At 41.9% G+C, this 20,876-nt stretch overlaps 1 protein-coding gene across 2 annotated transcripts in view; it reads right to left on the bottom strand.

The window, feature by feature from the left end:
* Window positions 1–20,876, bottom strand: part of GCK (glucokinase) — a 50,821-nt gene that overhangs the window by 21,540 nt on the left and 8,405 nt on the right. The window contains exon 1 of one of the 2 annotated variants that reach the window (XM_020803611.3): window positions 5,801–5,915. The exons of the other annotated variant lie outside the window; for it this stretch is intronic. Coding sequence (XP_020659270.2) covers window positions 5,801–5,863 — 63 coding nt within the window. The 5' untranslated portion in view covers window positions 5,864–5,915. Of the gene's footprint in view, window positions 1–5,800; window positions 5,916–20,876 lie in introns of those variants that run through there. 2 annotated transcript variants of the gene reach the window in all.

The following is a 20,876-nucleotide window of genomic DNA, read 5'->3' as shown; positions in this document are numbered from 1 at the left end:
AAGCTTTGATTCTGAGTCATGAGTTGTTTGCCCCCCACCACCACCACCCGTCTTGGGGTGCGAGACTGGGACCCAAAGACTCAGCTGATAGATGGTGCGTGTGCAGAGACAGCAGGTGGACTTCCCTTCTTGAGTGGGCCCCTGCCCACTCCCTGACCCCCCCGCAACCCACTCGTGACTCCGTGACTCCCCACCTGCTCCAGCTGCACCATGTGACCCACCCCACCCCCTCCATGACCCCCTGTGACCCCCCTCCATGACCCCCACCCCCTCCAAGTTGCAAGTCCCCATCCCTGTTGTGAGGATACAAAGGGACCTTGTACATCCCTTCTTTAAAGAAGAGAGATTCCAGTGACTTGCAGCAACAACATAGAATTTGACCCCCTCAGTCCTGCAGCATCTCAAATAAAAATAAGAAAATGTAGGAGAAGAAAATTCAGAAGGAACATTGACAGAAAACTGGGTTGCCTTAAGTCTTCCTGTTGGGAGAAAGCTGGGATACACACTCAACATATAAAAAGAGCCAGTGTCTTATAGTGGCTGGAGCATCATGCTAGAACTTGGGAGAGTTCAAATCTGCACTTAGCCATGAAACTCACTGGGTGACCTTGGGCCACTACATCTCAATCAGCCTAGCCTTTCAGGACTAGTATGATGATGCATTGAGGAGGATGAGAGCCAGGCATACTGTCTTTAGGTCACTGGACGAAAGATATGATATAAATGTAACTAGGAAATAATTATGTAATGAATAAATTGAGACAAGAATGACGACTATGCCTTATCTGTCATTAAGACTACATAGGTATATTACAAATACATATTTTCTCTTCCTTGCCTATATATGTTATTCTGTATGCCAAGTATAACTGTAATGCTACTGAAACATGAAAGATCATAGTGATCTTCCCTGTCAGCCTATCACGTGAGGTCATAACCTAGTGAAGAGCCACCCAGAAGGTGATGAACTCACCTACTTGTCTCACATAGCTTTGAAATGGCGACTTGGGTGTATAGATTCCAAGTGTCACTCTACCTCCTGCTCCTCTGAATTTGGATTGTTGGAAGTTCAGAGCCTAAAATAGCAAGTTGAAAACCTTGGATGTTCTATTTTTAGTTGCTGGTTGTATGCCAGATCTAAAAACGGAATTTTGTCAATTGGCTTGCTCCTTAAAACCTTGTTAGAGAGAACTAAATATAGTATGAAACACAAATATTTACAGTTCTTGGCATTCCATTTTTTTTGTTACACAAGAGAACGGGGGTGCCCTTGGGTATACAATCAGGTCACTTGGCCTGTGACCCTTTGTGACCTTGATGATGGGGCTGTCCAAAATCTTATGCAAGAGGAAACACACTTTCAAATCTACCCTAGTTCTATCAATAATTAGCAACACTTTTTTTTTCGCTAGGATTCCTATTTTTCACTGAAGGAATTCTGGCTTTCTTGCAGATAAAGCAAAAGAACTGAGACAATACAAAAAATTAAAGGCAGCCGAGCAGAATCTGGTTATAAGTTTCCCCAATCCATAATTAGGCTTCCCACCCTGACCAGTCAGATGTCACTGGAAAGCTCAAAATAAGGAATGAAAGCAGTTTGTCCCTTAGCACCTGATCTTCTCTGCAACTATGCATGTAAATTATGTTTAGCTGCCATAGCTCACAAATGTGAACAAACATAACCTGAGTTTTGAAAAATTGTTTTTTTAGACCACAGCTCCCAGAATCCCGCCCCCCCCCCCCCAGCATGGCCTATAACGTCACCAGGCTGTAAATAACCTCCATGACTGTATCATTACTAACAAAAAGCTATCTAGGGATCAAATATGTTACAGATAGCAAATCGTTAGAAGCCGAAGATATGATTGTGACATGCTTTAGAGTTTAGAGTCTGAATACTTGCACACAAAACCTGTGTTTCCCTCCCAAGGACAAAACAACTCAAACTAATATGCAAACTATAGAAGCTTCTCCTTTGACATTTAGACATCTTCTAGCACTTAAGCAATTCGCAAAACTCCATTCCTGAGGTGGAAGTGGAATCCCTGAAACACTTCTGCAGCTGCATTGTGCAAGTGCTCATGGCAAGGATGAACAATTCCATGACACCATTTCTTCTTGTTGGGTGTGACAGCCAGTGCATGTACACTGCTGTAACTTTACATTATGCTCAGATGAACAAAATATTGGCCACTCTCAGTAAACTATAGTTTGACCTTGAGAAAAGAAGGCTGAGGGGTGATATGATAGCTCTTTTCAACTATTTGAAAGGCTGTCATATAAAGGAGGGGCAAGATCTGTTCTCGATCATCCCAGAGTGCAGGACATGCAAAAATGGGGTCAAGTTAAAGGAAGCCAGAGTTCTGTTGAATATCAGGAAAAACGTCCTAACTGTTAGAGCAGTACGACAGTGGAATCAGTTACCTCAGGAGTTGGTGAGTGCTCCAAAACTGGAGGCATTCAAGAAAAACCTAAATAATCACCTGGCAGATATGCTTTGATTGTATTCCTTTGTTGAGCAGGGGATTTGACTTGATGGCCTTGTAGGCCCCTTCAAACTTCACTTTTCTATGATTCTATGACCCGAAGATGCAATGGTAAGAAAAAAAGAGGATACGAGACAGAGCACTCCAGTTCTGGAGATGTTGTATCACTCAAAGCCAGATTCCTGCCAGCAATATGGGGTGTGATCAATTGCATTTGATTGCACTGGAAAGGGTCCTTTCACTGAGAGTTATTTCCCTTATAGCAATTGTTTTGTGCACACAGGTATCACTCCAATCCAGCTCCAAAGAGTAATCTTACCGCTGGACTAAAAAGGTCTGGCTTGGGCATGGAACAGGGTCAGGCTGGTTTCCCATCCCCTGTACAGTGGTGCCTCGCATTACGATAGCTTCGTTTAATGACGGAATCGCATTACGATGAACTTTTTGCGATCGCTTTTGCGATCGCAAAACGATGTTTCCTATGGGGGAATTTCGCTTTGCGATGATCAGTTCCCTGCTTCGGGAACTGACTCTTCGCAAAACGACAATTTTCCAACAGCTGATCAGCGGTTTCAAAATGGCCACTGGGTGAATAAAATGGGTCCCCGCTGTGTTTAGGGATGGATTCCTCGCAAGACAGGCAATGAAAATGGCTGCCCTATGGAGGATCTTCGCTGGACGGTGAGTTTTAAGCCCATTGGAACGCATTAAACAAGTTTTAATGCATTTCTATGGGCTTTTTAATTTCGCTTTACAATGGAACAAATTAACATCGTACTGCGAGGCACCACTGTATGTCATCTGATGGCTGGAAAATAGTTTGCACCAGACTTGTCCCACAAACAATCCATCTGATTGCACCCCAGCACACCCTGAACACAATCCTTCTTGTTCCTTTGTTTCAGCAACCACCATGGTGACTAGTGAAAGCAGGGATGTGATATGAGATCTCCCACTTCAATGTCAGAGTAAAACTGCTGACCTTGGAAGGAATTTCTAGTTTTTCTAATGGCCGCAGAAGTTTCTGCCTGGGACCTGGGGATTGCAGGCTAAATGGCTACTGCTAAATCTTATGTGGAGAATTCCACAAGTGAATTATGCATTGTAAGAAGAGAAGACTTCCTTCTGTCTTCTCCTCTGACCTGGAAAGATAAACATCAATATGATACTAGCACATACATTTTCCAGGGCACAACCAATAATTGCTTTTCTCTTGTTCACTACAAATGGAATGCAATAAACATACCACACATTCAGGGATTCTGGGTTTTCTTGTGCATACATTCCACTATGTTTCATTCCATATCCATGGATTAGACATTGCTGCTCTCCATGGCAAAAGGGAGCGTACAGTGCTTCACACTCTCTAGCATGACTTCCCATAAAATACCAAAAACTGAAACACTTCACTTTTGCTTCTAAAAAGAAGTGGATGCAAGTAGGAAAAATAACACCATGGCCAACATCCTGCTGAAATTAGATGAAACACTTTAACAGCAGCAATTAGGGCTGGAAATGTCCAGAGCTTGTGCCCAGTTTTAAACTTTGCCTTTCAATCTTAATCAGCAGGTTTTGAATTTTGTCTGTCTCTGATGAATTAATAGGTATACAGTACATGGGGTGAAGGATGGAATTTCTGCAACTTTTATAATTCTACAAATGAAAGCATTTCAGTTTTGCAGGTGAGTTGCTTCTCCTCCTTCCCAGGTGTTATGCCTCCATAATATATTTGAGAACAGATCTTGAACAATGTATTTTTCTTTTTAGTGTCCTAAATGAAAACATTACTAAAGGATCAGCCTGCAGAGTTGTAAGTGGCAATTTTGGCACCTGGGACAAGTGGCACCATCTCCCACTCACTCTGCCCTGAACACACATACACACACACAGAGGGAGAGAGAGAGAGGGAGGGAGGGAGGAAAGGAGAGAGAGAGAGAACAGCAAATAGGACTAGTAAGTGTTGCCACTTATTTTAATAAAAACCACCTTTAGATTTTGGCACTCTGTATGCCCTATTTAAGGTCCTGTTTGTCTCAAAATATAAGGAAAAAATGGAATTATTTTACTGGAATGCAAAGATTGATCTCTCTCTGATACGTACAAGCACAGTCTCAAATGACAACCGATTCTGAATATTATGGTATAAAGCTATGGTATAAAGAATATATAGCACAACAATAATGGAATAATATTCCTCAATTTGTTCCCATAACAAATGCAGAATGTGATGCTGGCCAGGTCACCTGGAGGGTTCCAAGAGGTAGTAAAAGGGGGGGGGGGAGAGAAAGAAGGCACAGAATACATTGGCTGGCTTTCAAACCTGAAATAGATTTAAAGGCCCTCACAATTACCACACAGGTTTGTTGACCTTGCAATCCTCTTTTTGTATGGCACAATACAGGGTGTCTGGTGGGGGGGGGAGGCTACTTCCGTACTGATCCATTGCTCCAACGCCACCGTCATAGGAATTTGCCTCAAGTCACTCACAGCCTTAGAGTCTTGCTTGCTTTATCTAATTTCTGCTAGCAGTTTGTGGATACAGTGGGGTCTTGACTTGAGAACTTAATCCGTATTGGAAGGTGGTTCTCAAGTCAAAAAGTTCTCAGGTCAAATCTGCATTTCCCATAGGAATGCATTGAGAACCATTTGATCCGTATCTGCTCTTTTCCGTCCATAGAAACTAATGGGAAGCTGCTATTCTGCCTTCGACCACTAGAGGGGGATATTTTGTTTCTTTTTTTCTTAGGTCAAGAAAGGTTCAGGGAAGGCAGGGAAAATACAGTCCAGGCAGTACAGTACCAGGCAGTCCGAAGACTGTCTCCCAATCCACTCTCTAAACGCTGGGAGGAGTGAGGAAGCAGACAGGCACCCTTTTCACTGGCCAACAGTTAACTGAAAGTTCAAATTTTGCACTTTCCCTGCCTCCCACGTGGTTTTTTTTTCAGTTCTTAACTCAAATCTAAGTATGTAAGTCAAGTCAATATTTTCCTATGAGAGCGGTTCCTAAGTCAAAATGTTCTTAACTCAAGCCGTTCTTAAGTCAAGACCCCACTGTACTCATATGTTCCATACACTCACTGAGCTCTTCTTCTGCAAATGAACTGCTGAAAAATTGGCAGTGAATCAACAGGAAGACCAGACATGGAGGTTTTGCAGGGAAGATATGTTTTAAATAAACTGGAATATTCCCACAAGTATCCCTGGAACTGCAAAGATTCTGGAAATATACACAACAACCCACCAAGCAATTACTTCTAGAATATAAAAGAGATATGAGAAAAGATTTTAGCCAAGTGCAGCTACACAGCTCTTACCAGTTGCAAGTACTCAAATGCTTTCTTCCTCATTGAGAACTGTGAGCTTTCAAAATTGTCCATTGATTCTAAGTTTGCTCTGAGGCACAATCAGTAACGTGCTGGTCTTGCCTACCTGGTCAGAAGCTGACAAGACAGACCAAGGGACTGCCTTTTCTGTGGTTGTGTGTTTGCTTAAGCTCAAGGTTGAGCGCTGCTGATATTGATGGCAACCTATCCAATCCGAAAAGCTTAAAGGTTCACCAGCAGAGGAAGTAGAACTAACAACTGCCTAGCAGAGAAAATGAAGGCCAGTTATGAGCAGCAACAGTAAAAAAATGATGCAAACAGCAGAATGGCATTCTAAGCACATCAGCTGTCGGTGACTTCAGTATGTGGCTGATGCAGTGAAGAGAGAAGGTTGTGGAGCAGCAAAATGGCTTAAGGACTTTTATGGATAACTTTCACAGCTTCATATGTCTTTCTATACTTATATTTTCAGTATGTTTGCAGTATATCAATGTGATTATTCTTAAGTGGAAACATGATATTCAAACAATGATTTCTACTCACTAATGGGTATCTTAGCACATAAAACTTTAAATGTATTCAAGACATCTCCAAGAAAACTCACACAATTTAAGATTTTGATGACTATTTAAATGATGAATGAAACAAAACTGTGTAAATAAACAGAAGCAGAAATTCACCCTAAAGGGGGATTCAGCTTAGTGCTTCCAGGATCCATGGTTCAATGCATTTGGGAAGTTGCTGAGAAACAATGGGAGGGAGATTGGTAATTGCCCCTACATCAGGGGTGGGCAATCAATTTCTCTAAGGGGGGGCCACATGAAAAATCTGAACTGTGTTCATGGGCCAAACCAACTTTACTTAAAAATAAAATGAAACAGTGATGTTATGATTGTTTTTATTTTAAACTTGCTAATCTTCACAAATGCTAAAGAGTTTTTTTTGTGGTATGCTAAAGATAAGAACTGATCAACTTTAGACAAAAAGCTATAAATGGTTTTGATATTCAAAACTGTCTGCGGGCCGGACAGGAGTGGCTCGCAGGCCGTATGTGGCCCTCGGGCCGCACTTTGCCCAGGTCTGCCCTACATCCTGCTTGTAAGCTTCACATAAGGATCTGATGAGCTCCTGTGCAGAACAGGATGATGTGTTAAATAAGCCTTTGGCCTTATTCAGAAGGACTTATCTTATGTTCTTATTGAGGAAGAGAAACTCAGGGGCAGTGTTTCCTCAAAATTGGAGGGTTGCTAAAGCCCGGCCGGGGCGGGGGGGGGGGGAGAGCTTTCTTTGTTTCTGTTTCTGTTGCAGAGCTTTGAATTTTGGTAAAAACATCTACCTGCACAATAGAAGTGTGGGGGCTTACAGAGCAGAATTAGCTTCAAGTCTCCACAGAGTAGGCCACCCCTTATTGTCTCATCAATTGGCACTTGCAGTCTTAACTCACTGTGAGATATTGGTAAGAGAAAAAATAAAAAGTTCAATTTATTTACATTTCTGAACAGATAAAAATGAACAGCACATTGTACAAAAACAGCTGCTTACAGCAACAGACCTCATATCTGTAGCCTGCTTCTTGCAAACTACAAGTATGTACCGGTAAGTATATAACTATAGTATAACTGCACTCGAACAGCACTAACTGATTACCAACAGCATAACTACTAACTGCCAGCAGAGAGAGGTGTGGCAGGGAAATAACAATTGGCTACTGGGCTGGTTGGCAATTATCCCCTCCCCACCAGACTTACTAGAGATAGCATACAAGGTTAAAATAATTCCGACAGTTTCAACAGGAGATATTCTAAAGAAGATGCCATCATTTGGGTGTCACCGAAAACCCTTGTGCACATTGATTTTATATGAGAATATCCAATCTTTAATTATCCTTGACCTGCATCCATACAACATGGTATACATCCATAAGGCTCAGATCCAGTAGTGCATGTCAACATTCAAAGCCAAATGAATTAAGAATTTCTCCTCCTCCTACTGCAGCACTCGCTGGGACCAAAACTTTTCTCCAGAGCTGCTAGATTTCTGCAGCAGGTGTGCTATGGCTGTGGGAGGGAGGGCGATCTTCCTGGTTCTAGGGGACAGAAGGGTGGAGCTGTTTCTGCATGAAGGTGTGTGCACAAAAGGTGTAGATGTCATGTGCTGTCAAGTTATTTCCAAATTATATTGTCCCTAATTGGGTTTTTTTTAGGTATATGAGATGATAAAGGAGCAGTTTGCCACAGTGGTTTTCTATGATCAAGCGGGCATGTGAATCCACATACCAAAAGAGATGTGCTGATAATCATGGGTGGCTGGAATGCAAAAGCAGGAGCCAAGCAGAAAAGCTGAACTGAACTTTACCAGACAACTTGGTCTAGGGGTCTGAAATGTAGCAGGAGAGCAACCCATTGAATTGTGTAATGCCACCCATTTGTTTATTTCAAATATATGCTTTCAGCAACACAACAGATTATTATCCATGTGGACAGAACCTGATGACCAATATAGATATTAAACAGATTACTGCATATAGTTGAAAGCAGAAGATGAAGCATCTCTCTATTCTATCAACAGAACAAATCCAGGGGTGAAGTGTGGTACAGACCATGAACAGTTAATATAAAAAATTGGAATAAACATTATTCACTTACTTACATGGGCGTTTCGCTAACTTTGTGCAATTGCACATCTTACTGCTCCAATAAGACTCATATCCTTAACCTCATCCCAACCCAATATCTGCTCAACTTCCAGACCACCCCAGGATACATATACTGTATATGCAGGCCGGGCTGCATTTTTTATTATATGTCTGTTACACTTCTATCCTACCTTTCATCCAACAAGCTCAAAGGAGTGTATACAGGACACCTCCCTCACTTTTTCCTCATATCCCCCATATTACTAGTTCAAACTGAAAGACAGCTACTCCATGGGTGAGTTGTATGGTTCATCGGGTACTGGAATCTTAAATTCCGAAGTTTTAGTTCAACATGCTAGCTAATATACTGCACTGTCACTGAGGAGACATCACCAGTGTACACCAGAGCCCAACAGTGATTGAGGGTGAGGAGCAGCCCAAGACATTTTGCTGCACAAGAAGAAGAATATGATATCACTTTTCATCCTCTGCCCCTTAAAGAAGCCACTTGGACCAATAGTTGAATCCTCAACATTGGCGATACGCCAGCCACTTCATGAAGAAAATGTGGGAATGCCGGGTGTGTTCTGTGGAACCTACAGTAATGTCCGATAAGAAAAGTAAATGGACATTGTGGGGCCACTTCTGACCTCCTCACCCATCTGTCCCTTGAGACAAGTGCCTCACATTAGGTCCTAGCAGTAGGACCTCTTGGAAGGTCTTCTGGACCTCAGGTACTATATAACAGTATGAGTCCTGGCATTCAGGGTGGGGCATGGGGAGGCCCTCCTTGATCATGGTTTCCACAAAGACCTGCTAGAACTGGATTTTATTAACATAAGGAAACGGGGCATAGCAAAAGGTGGTGCATCAGCAGCACTCCATTCTGCCAGGTTACAGGGCTGGAGAGGGGACAAGTGGGCTGAAAATCATTGTCTTCCCCTGCATCCTCCTCTTCCTTTGGTCACAAAGGGATGAGGTGTGGACTCAGGAATTCTGGACCATCATCACAGCTTCTTCCCCAAAGGCATAAAACACCAGGTTCCTAGAGAACATTCCCTGGTTTGGTCCAGCTTTTCTACTTGGCTCCTGTTTTTACCTTCCAGCCACCCATGATTATCAGCACGTCCTGTCTTGGTATATGATCAGTCTTCCCTTACTTTGGGAACCCTCCAGTCACAGTTTTGGTGGTGCCTGCTGGGGGGCAAAAGACAAGGACAGATGACTCACCAGGGATGCCTGGAGCATCCCCATTATAGACAGATAAAGCAATCTATCCTTTTAGTTGAGTTCTGGTGCTGGAGGAGGCTCTTGAGAGTCCCCTGGACTGTAATGAGATCAAAACTATCCATTCTGAAGGAAATCAACCCTGAGTACTCACTGAAGAACAGATCCTGAAGCTGAGGCTCCAATACTTTGGCCATCTCATGAGAAGAGAAGACTCCTTGGAAAAGACTCTGATGTTGGGAAAGTGTGAAGGCAAGAGGAGAAGGGGACGACAGAGGACGAGATGTTTGGACAGTGGCACTGAAGCTACAAACATGAATTTGACCCAACTCTAGGAGGCAGTGGAAGACAGGAGGGCCTAACATGCTCTGGTCCATGGGGTCACAAAGAGTCGGACACGATTTAACGACTAAACAACAACAACAATCCATTTATTCCATGGTAGGAACCCTTCCTGAAAATGTGCCCTGATGAAACTCAAAATCACTTCATATGTGCTTATAACTTTGCCTGAAGACCTAAATGATGAAAATATGGTGTATTCATTTTTTAAAAATTATTTGAACACATTATATTCAGACAAAAAGTCACTTGTGCAATTTCACCAGTGCCACTTACATAAGTTCAATAAGTGATAACAATCAACAGACAAGATGTAGAATTAAAAAAATGCAATTGGAGTGGGAAAGGGGGGTGATGAAGAAAGAGAAAACAAAAGAGGAAAGAAGAAATCAAGAAAAGTCAGGTACCAAGATATATGGTGGTCTGCTTATGACATTTTTTTAAAAAAAGCCAGAAAACAAATCTCCAGAAGAAAAAGTGGATGCTATGGAGAAAGGCTCAAGGCTACTCCGATCCATGAAACATTAGTTTTCTATGAGAAAGTATCCATCCCCCAATGCCACAGATACATCATCAATAAAGTGAGTCCCCACCTGTTGTCTGAAGAGTGTAGCTGAGACACCAATTTACTACTTCACTTGATGACTAGGCCATAGAGTTAATTATTTACCTGAAACCTAGATACTGCACTGAAGCATTCATTTGAGTCATTCAAAATTACATGCATTGTACAAATAGATAAGTGCAAAAATAGAAACCCAAATCTAGGCCTTGAAAGCCACCTTAATTTATATTTGAACTCTCTTCTCTCCCTAATTCTATTCCTAACTCACACAAAATTTAGTTTATTTTAGTCACAGGATGTAATTCAGTGTAATTCTAGTCTCTGAAATCAAGCCGTTCTTGGTTTTGCACTTGGAAAGCAGAACAGGACATCAGGGTGGCAATGTAATTAATTATTACAAATTTAGATGGCTTTAATTGGATCATGCTGTCTGAATATTGCCATGCATACAGTACTTCCAATAAATTTATCCAGCATATTTTATATATTGCACATTTCTTTAGATAGCAATAGTCTCACCAAATATGTTTCCTAAAACTAGGCTGAATTTCCCCAACATACTCTGTGTGAAAGTACTGTATAGTGGTGGGAGCAAAATTATCTGTTCCCATGTATCTGGGAAGTTGTCTCTTCATATTTGCCTGTCTGTACCCAATCTCCTCCCTCACCAGTGCCATATTTGGCACATTTGGAACATCTTCTCATTCACTGCGTATGTCTTGTTAATCAGTGATCACATTGAGAATGCTATGACATCATGGTGCCATATTCCTCTATTGTCTGACTGCACTGTTGCTATAACTACTTTTTATTCCTGATGGCGAAATACTTGTTCTCTCAGCCAGTCGCCTGTGTGGCTAACGTAACGCAAACAGAGGAAACAGGAGTTTTGTCGACTGAATACAGGCTAAGCTTAAGGTGAGATGATGTGTCCACGAACTGTGAGAGATACACCCTCCCCCCTCAAGCAGGCACACAAACAAGATAGCCATTTGGCATTCCAGTGACAGTAGGACCCACAGTTAACATCCCATAATTCCTAGCAGATGTTCCCAAAGGCAAATAAACTCTCTTGAATGTTCACGTGTGGCTCAAACGCAGTTCTTTTAAGCTAATGAACCAATCCTTTCCTGGACTGCAGAGGAAGAGTCCAGGGACAAATTCGTTTCCTTGGATTGCACAGCTGTGCTGGAGGGAAGCCAGCCAAGTGGGAGTCTATATGTGTCAATGGGTTGTTTTTTTAAAAAAAAACACACAACTCAGTCAGTTTCATCCTAGTTATTTGTAAAGCTCTAGCTGTGAGATCATCACCGTTCTTCTCACTACCACAGTTTTCCATCTAACCAAAGAAAGATATATCAGGATGGCATAAGTATACACAAGAACTACCATGTTCAATTACAACATAGGATCATCCCAGCTAATGACAAAAAGGTTGAGGTTTTTGTGAAAACAAAGAATGAACCTCCCTTCACGTGGCAGCAGGAATGGCTGAGGCCAAAGAAAAACTGGCTCTCCTAACAGTTCTATAGACAGAAGCTGGCCAAGGCATCATCACTTCTGCACTGTCTACAAGGAGGTCTCCCTCCTCTGTTTCACTAGGAGGCAGTGGGTGACTTGAAAGGGCAGAAGGCAGAGTGACACACACTGTTCTGTTCTCCAAAGTGTAACCATTACTCCCTCTTTCCCAGCATCTGCAGCCTAACACAGTTACATAATTCTGTCTAATGGTAAGGCTGATCCTCAATGACAGAATGCTCATGGACCGTGTGAAGTGGGTTGGATAGACAAACAGCATGATAAGAGGCAGTTTCAGCTAGATCCTTTCTCTGAGACATCCTTCAGTCTCGAGAGACTATGGTAATATGCTCTGTATGAGTGTCCTCTCCAGAGCACAAAGCCTGGGTAAAATAGTATGGAGGATAGGCTGCTACCCAAGCAGCAAATCCCCCCTCTCCATGTCACTGAAATAGTCCAATGGAAAGGCAAGAGCCAATACAACTGGTTCCAGCAACGTCGCAGGAGTTGCCAGAATGACACGAACTGCCTCCGGTACTCCGGCTCCAGATTTTGCCTCGAGGTTAACTCCTGAAGCCTTTTCCATGAGCGGATAGAGCCACAAGGCAATGGAGGTTTGAAATCGGAGTTTTCCTTCTCCTAGATGGGGTGCCTTCCAAGGCTGACAAGCCCGGTGCAGGTGGATCGTGTTTAGTCAGAACTCTCGACTATGACCTGTCCGTCCCTGCATGGCATAGCCCATAGCGGCTATGAATTACTCAAGCCCCTTCGCCACAACAAGGCAGCAATCCGTTCAGCTAACTATTGTTTCTTAAACTTAAAATTTATATCAAGATGCTTCAACATGAAATTCAGCACACACATACTATAAGGTGTACTGCTTAATTATGAGACAGAGAAGAAAGAGGCTGTCTGTAATCCAGTACAACCGGATTTCTAAAAACATCTAAAGATAAAAGATAAAATTTAGTAATAGTTCTTTAAAAAATCTGCCCCATAAAGATAAATGAAGAGGAGAAGATAGTTGTTTGCATTTTAAGCCAGAAGTCGGCTGTTATTGAAAACACCAAGAAGGAAATGGAGAGTAAAGAAAAGAGGGACCCATTAGACTTCCACAGAGAACCAATCACCTTCAAGATAAATACTGTTAAGACTTCAGGAGGCCCCTATAGGGTCTATACTGTCTCCTGAACAGACACACAAGGTCCATTTAAGCAAAGTTGCTGGCTCTTAGGAAACGTATTTACATTGAGGCTGCAGATTTTTTTCCATCAAGCTCTTACCAAGCCTCCATTAGTACACAATGCAATATGCTACATATGATGCCTGAGGAAATGTAATACAACCATCCCACAGTCCCAATCCTGTCAGCCCTCTCCCACAAGAATATCAGTGCTGCTCTTAGAACATAACAGTGGAGGCTGAATTCCCCCAAAATGCATTCAAGAATAAGCCCTACAAAAACAAAGGAGACTTCAGATCTGTTGTAATTAAGTCCTGAGAGTGAAATATCATTCAGGGAGCTCTTGGTGCATGATTTATGCCTCTCTCTTCCTATTTGTTCAGCCTTACAGGAGTGGCCATGGGCAGATAGGGGTTTATGTGCTTTTGATCCCTTCCCTCTTCTCTCCTTGCACCACTACGTCTAATCTGCCTCTCTTTCTTTATACCATTTGGATGTGAGGATTGCACTAAACGGCATACTGTACCACTCCTCCCCGCAACTTAAACTGACCCTATTTAGACCACACTTGCCAGCCCCAAAGGGGTTTGTCGCCATGTCCTTAGTTAATGGTGTCATTGTCTAGGTACAAACTACGGGCATCCTGATTTTGGGGATTAAGTCAAAACCTATGTAGAAGCATACACAGAAAGAGTATTTCTAGTTCTGACCACCCCTCAGTTCGCAAGCAAATATCCCCCCCAACTAAGGATGAGACTACATTGGAATGCTGAATTGGAAAGACTTGGATTTGCTTCAGTTTGCTTCAAAGCCGGTATTGCATTTAAAATCGTAATAAATGCTCTCACAGAGGCTGCCAAATGGGAGTTCACTGTTTGCACTGGATGTGTTGTAATTGGCATTTCAGCCCTTAGCCCTCATTCCTTTCTCTTTCTAGTCCTGCCTCTGGTTTTCCTTTTATGGTTTGTTGTACAGTACATACATATTTTAGTACAGTCCTTAGACCAATTAAACAATAACAATTATACAGAGCTTGGACAGAGTTCCTACTCCAGTTCTCTGAAGATGCCGGCCACAGAGACTGGCGAAACGTCAGGAAGAACAACCTTCAGAACACAGCCAAAGAACCCGAAAAACCCACAACAATCATCAAAAACATAGTTTCAACCTTCCAGCATAAAAACATAACAAAATTACCACTTAGTTTAACATCCATTTAAAATCTTACAATTTAAAGCCATTTAAAATCTACACATCTAAAATGTATCTACACTTTGATTTCTAGAATTTAGGCATCCCCATGCAGAAACTTGCAACGTGATAGGTAATCATAGGGTCTTTATCTGAGAGAAGAAACTGGAGTCTACTTTCTTCTGTACGGCCTGGGATTTTTTAAATCAGTGGAAAAATAATCTGGTTCCGTAGAATCTCATAGTGGGGACAAGTGAAAAACATGTGTCGCGTAGTTTCTACCACCCCTAGTGAAGAGGAGCAAAGCCTTTCTGCATGAGGTACATTCATCTATTTCCGTTCGAGGATGGCCGACAGAAGCGCAAACCATCTTGCTAGTGTAAAAGCTCTTCTAAATATTCTCACTTTTAAGAGTGATAGATAGTCTGCTGGTTCCATGGATTATAGTTTGTTGTAAAGCAGTTTGGCTTTCAAATAAGCACATTCCATGGCATTGTCTTTTGTCTTGCTTGCTTCTTTTTATGTTCCTTTTTAAAATATATGTTTGTGTGTGCAGAGTTAATCCAGTGAACACCCATCCACATTCTCTGATCTCACTGATCATCTTGATTTTTTAATTTTTTTCCCTTTGAGTTTCACACACCCCCTCTTGCCAGTCCATGTCGGTGCTTAATGAACCCTGCTCCACTCTCTTTCACAAAAACTACCTCAGAGAAAAACACATGCAACCCTATCCACACATGCACCTGTGCATGCAGGCAGGCAAGAGTTTGGCCAGGTGACTTCCTGCAGGATCTCCACACACAATAAAGGTAGAAAAGCCACCAAGGGCTACAGTAGCTTCTTATCTCTCTCCACCTTTTGAGCCCACTCCCCGCCCCAAACCCATTGCTTCCTCTCTCACCCACTCCCTCCCTTTTCTTGTAGCTGGTGCTTCTCCTTCCACTCTTCCCCATCCTCCTCCTCTACAGATATGCCCCCTTGGTCTTTAACACATACCTATACAGAGAAAAGCCCTTTTGAATCCTTCCAGCAAAACAAAACAAAAAGTGGAAGCCCCCAGGTGAGAGAGGAAAAAGCCCCTTTGTGAGCAAAGAGCACTGGATGGATTTGATTCAGCATATGTATCATGCAGTCAGAAAAAAAACCCTTCTAATTTACTTGTTTTATACTTGAAGCAAATCCTAATGTATTTGATGGTGTAGCTGGACTCTAAGATTAACAAACAAGACAAAAAAGGGAAGACACAGGAGTGCACGGAGAAAGAAAGAAGGATGGAAAGGTAAAAGATATTTCTGTCAAATTATTAAGATATGTTGAAAGAATAATTGAATTGGATTAAATTCTAAATCACATGTACCGGCTACATTCTTCAGCAGCAGCTATTCCTACAATGGAGTTGAGCGTGTTATAGCTGCTGTCATGTAGTTGTTAAAGATAGGATTTTTTAAAAAAAGAAGAGGTGGCAGTCCTAATTTGATACCACAAACTGGTGAAATTTAAAAGGATGAAAAGCTAGACTTTACAAATTTACTCAAAGCTCTCTGCCTGGATGGGTGAACTTGTCAATTTCTCTTTCTCCTTCATTCAGTTTATTCTTCTGGAAGTTCTTTTTGTGAAATTTATGAAGAAATCAGTGAGCGTTAGGAAGTTCTTACAGTTACAAAGCATCCACATTTCCATTTCATTTCATGCATCTTTCTCATTTATTTATTTCAAACAAAATACTTAATTCCCTACTAAGTCCCATATGCTCAGCAAAAATGTGTCCAAGATGGCACACATTAGAATAGACCGCAGAACTGTGGGGGGCAAACAATTCTCCATGTTGCTTTTCAACATCAACTACATATGGGGGGGGGGGAGAATTCCTTCTTGCTGATACAGTATCCATGGTTTAGCGCTCAGTCTTTGCTTCCTAAGCCACATGACTGCTGCTTGTGGTCAGTGCAGCTACAGGGTTAATATTTAAAAGATCATCTTATGGCTGAGTGCTTGGCCTACACCACTTAACTGGTATTGGCTCAGCAATTTGGTGCAAGAGTTGATGTCATGACCAATCCTTAGACAGCAGTCAGACTACGGACATGCAGCAAGGGGAAAGCTGGATTTGTTTGTTTGCTTGATTTTTTTTTAATCTTAGAGAGGCATCAGTCCCACTGCTGTACATATTTTAAATGTTTCTGGGACTCCACCTTGTGGAATTCAAGCCATGTGTGCTTTGAAATTTTGCATCCATTCCTTTGTTTGGTTAGAAACATCCAGCTGGTCACTCCTGGGGCAGTCAGCTAAAACCCATGATGCAGAAGACTGAATGTAATTTTCCTGACTGGAAATCTAGCATTTTATTTGCTCCGATAATATTAATTTGAGGAAATGAAGGGGGAGATTGAGAATGGCATTGTATGTGAACTTAAATGGGGAGAGGAAAAGGATAGAGCTTCCAGGTTTGAGGCTAAGTTTATAAAACTTTTCCAACTGTTCTTCAGATAATCTGGTGACCAGCTCCTCACTATCCTGGTCACTCCGCTGTGGATGTGCTCTGGGTTGCTTAATGTTATTATTAAAATGGGACATGAGAAGTGGGGACGCTACTGTTAAATACATCCTGACTGGAGAAGAAATAGTGTATCTCATGATCTAAACCCTTTGATTCTATTCATCTTTTAGGGGGTATGAAATAGGTGAACTGCCTAATTTTAGTCATTCAGTATTTTTAACCCTACATTTCTGTCTTATTTCTAAGACAACTTCATCAAAAAAAAAAAAAAAATGGAACAAAACGAACAAAACAAAATGAAACAAAACAAAACATGTACATATTGAGTTGACCAAAAGTTAAACTAGGAAATGAATACCAGCTGTGCCCAAGTCGTACCTCACAGTTTCAAACCTTTTTATATACCTGTTATTCCTGCAAATTTGTCAGTGATTCCTCTTTTTCCTGGAGCCTTAGCTGAAAATGATCCAGTAAAATTCAGATTTTGAAGCAAGGATTCCACAGAGTAAGCCTTCTGAAAATAGAATAGACTGTAGAACTGTGGGGGCGAACAACTCTCCATGTTCTGAAAATAGCCTCACATATTTTTTTGCAGAATCCTGTTAAGGGATCGTAGAGCGTTGCTCTGGAGGCTCTCTTTCATGTGTCCCATCTTATATTGGCTGCAAAATCAGTTGCACAATGGATTACATGACCAGCCACATGACAGCAGCACTGCCAGAGAAGGAAAAAAAATGGACTGCTTCCCTTAGTCTCATGTTTTTTCATGAATAGGTTTCTCGCCCAAATCTCTCCCACATTTCCATATATGTGAATTTTATAGTGGTATAGTATTGTATTCAAATTCTGATTTAGAATGCTTGAAGGCAGATGGTTCCTATTTGTTTTAATCAATAAAAAGCTACTGTGCAGATATTCCACTGTTCTGTCCAAATCAGGTTTTTACAAACAGCAAAACTGAATGGCTGCACACTGGGGTTTTTTTTTAATGATTTAAAAGTATGGAAGAAGCAATCAGAAAACAAGGCAGAGGTGCAGGTGGAAGACAATGATATCTGGATCCTCTTTAAAATGCCAGAAATTATAAAGGCAGGGCAAGTGCACAGCAAAAATCTACTTGGAAGAATCTAGAGCCTTTTCTTACACACTTCCATTGCTGTGTGTGCATATTTCACATAAACACAAAGAGAGAGATGGGAGTGCAGTGGGAAGGAGCTTGTATCACCTCCTTCAAGGGCCGTGCTTGTGTGAGCATGAGCCAGTAATATGTGCTTCTGTGGCAATACAGGTAGATATGCCATGATTCATTCATTCCTACACAAGCCACCAGAAACCTACGTAGCAAACAGTTTTTAAACAGAGGACACCTACATAGTCTTCCCTGTGAAATAACTCTTAGGCAGTTGTAACACGGTCAACTCTGAAATATAGGTGCTCATCATGGCTATATTCAAAAGGATAGACCCTAAATACAGGCAGCAAACCTCTCTATGTTTGTGATACATATATATGCATAGAAACACAAGATGTGTAAGTAAAGGACCTTTTCATGGCATTTCATATAGAACTGTCCTCAATAACCATCCAGAAGTGCATGGAGCTACATTTATGGTTGATGAAGCCCAGTGGCTGCTCCATATACGGCTGCTCTGCACATAGAAATAGTCTTGATGTCTAGGTGCTTGACTTGCATCTTCCTGGAGGCTGCCACACTCAGGGGCATTCTTATTTTGTTGTGCTTGCCAACAGGAGTAAAAGCTTCATCAAAGTCTTTTCCATATTTTTGTAGGAGCCCTTTTGCTACTAGTCTTGCCTTGTAGTGCCCCACTACTGCATTTGAACCTTGTTTCAACTCACATATCCACTTGCACTCAATGGCTTTCTTGCCTGGTAGTAGCTTAGTCAGTGTCCACGTCTCATTCCTGTGCAGTTTGTCTCTTCCTTGGTACTTTTTCTCCATCTGGCATCTTCAGCTGTTGGCATCTGCTCAGTCTCCTCCCAGATCACTGGCTCATCTTGTACATCTTTTTTGGGTTGCAATGAACATCTGATGGCTGACTAGAACATCTTGTGACATAGTGCCTCTTCCAGTTCAACAAGTCCATCTGTGTTCTCTTCTCCTGGTGTAGTGCTTTCAGTTTGTCCATCATCACCTGTCTGCTTCATATCTGGCTCAGGTTGTGGAAAGAAACTGACACAGCTTCATCTAGGAGCGGTCCAGCATACTGGTCTTCCGTTCCTCTTTTGTCAGCTGTTTGTCCGTTTTGGTATATAAACATATATCAGGTTTCCCAAATGCTGATATGTTCTACATCTTGAAAAGGCAATATTCTCTGGAAAAGACAGTAATGCTGGGAAAGGTAGAAGGCAACAGGAAAAGAGGAATAACAAATACAGGCTTGAGTTTGCAAGAGCTGAGCAGGGCTGCTGAGGACAGGACATTTTGGAGGTCACTTATTCATAGGTTTGCCATAAGTTTGAGATGACTTCATGGAACATAATAAGAACTGTCCTAGCTGGACTGCAGAAAGACATCACTGGAACATGTCTGAGCTGTGCTCATATCTGTGCCACCTTGAACCAGAGGCTTCTCTGCCACCTCTTTGGCAGAGACATAAACACTCTGTACTGCTTTCTATTGTTCTTTCATAGTGTCAGTGCTGAACAAGGCAGTTGGGTGACAGAATTTGCTTGGGAGGCTCATAATATCAGCCTTTCCTTTCCCTCTCCTGCTCTGCTCAGTAAAAGCCACTGCAGTGGGTGCAGGCAGTATTCCTGCAACCTTCCCCAAGTGCCTACTTCTTTTACCATACCGACATGTCATGCTGCCTGCAGATTCTACCCAAAGAAGAACAGTATGTGATTCCCCACAAATCCCTCCAGTGAAAATCACACATGCACACAGACAGACACAAAATCTATTAAATTAATATAGCTGTTTATATAGAACAAAATCTTACTCAACATACCCCAGAGGAGCCTAAACATAATATAATGTTTTCCTTTTGATTTATGACATATTAATCTATGAATGTGGCAATCCTAAATCTTGTACCTAACCACATTAAGTAAACAATATACCATGAAATATAGAGGATATCAGTGTAAGTTGAGAGTCCAGAAAAGGACACAGAGGAAACTGCTGCAGTGCAGGCTTGCATCAGAGCAATCCTAAAAGCAAATGCTCGGCAAATGTATAGGCAACTATGCCCATCTTTCAATTGGAAAGAACCAATGTGAAAAAATACCTTCTGTTATATTACATTGGTGCAAATATATATAATTTACAGGTTTTGCTTTCACCCTGTCCCCCTCTCTTGGGAAACCCATCGCAATCCCAGTTAGGAAATACTGAGGGTCTCTGTCCCTACTGCCCTTGGTGCCCGAGTGTCTTTAAGTTTTATTTCTCAAGAAATCACTCCAGTATCCCTGAGAAATAGGTTTCACTTTCAATTCTTCTTCTAGCAAGCAGAAACCTAGCCTTTTGCTTTCTAATCTATAGGAGTAAATGAGGCTTCAAATACTAGGATTTGCATATGCTCAGAAGTAGAGATGGGCACCAATCACTCGTTTGGCAGTTCATGCCAGTTCATTTATCAGCTGAACTGCTGTTTGGCACTTCAAAGCCCCGCCTCCTCCGTTGGGCGCCCACTCAGAGGTAGTGCCAGGAAGAGGCAGGGCAGGGAAATCTGACCGCTGCCTCTGAGTGGGCACCCACCGGAAGAGGCGGGGCCTTGAAGCACCAAACACCTGTTTGGACAATAAATGAACTGGCAGGAATTGATGAACCATGGAATGGTTCATGCCGATCTCTATTCAGAACTGTCAGAATGAGACATTATTTGGTGAATTTTAATACTGCCAGGTCCCAATGCACATCCCTAGTGATTTCCCAAACAAAATTCC

The sequence above is a fragment of the Pogona vitticeps genome, chromosome 8 (assembly GCF_051106095.1).
Source record: "Pogona vitticeps strain Pit_001003342236 chromosome 8, PviZW2.1, whole genome shotgun sequence".
Taxonomy (NCBI): Eukaryota; Metazoa; Chordata; class Lepidosauria; order Squamata; family Agamidae; genus Pogona; species Pogona vitticeps.
This window is presented reverse-complemented; position numbering and strand designations above follow the sequence as displayed.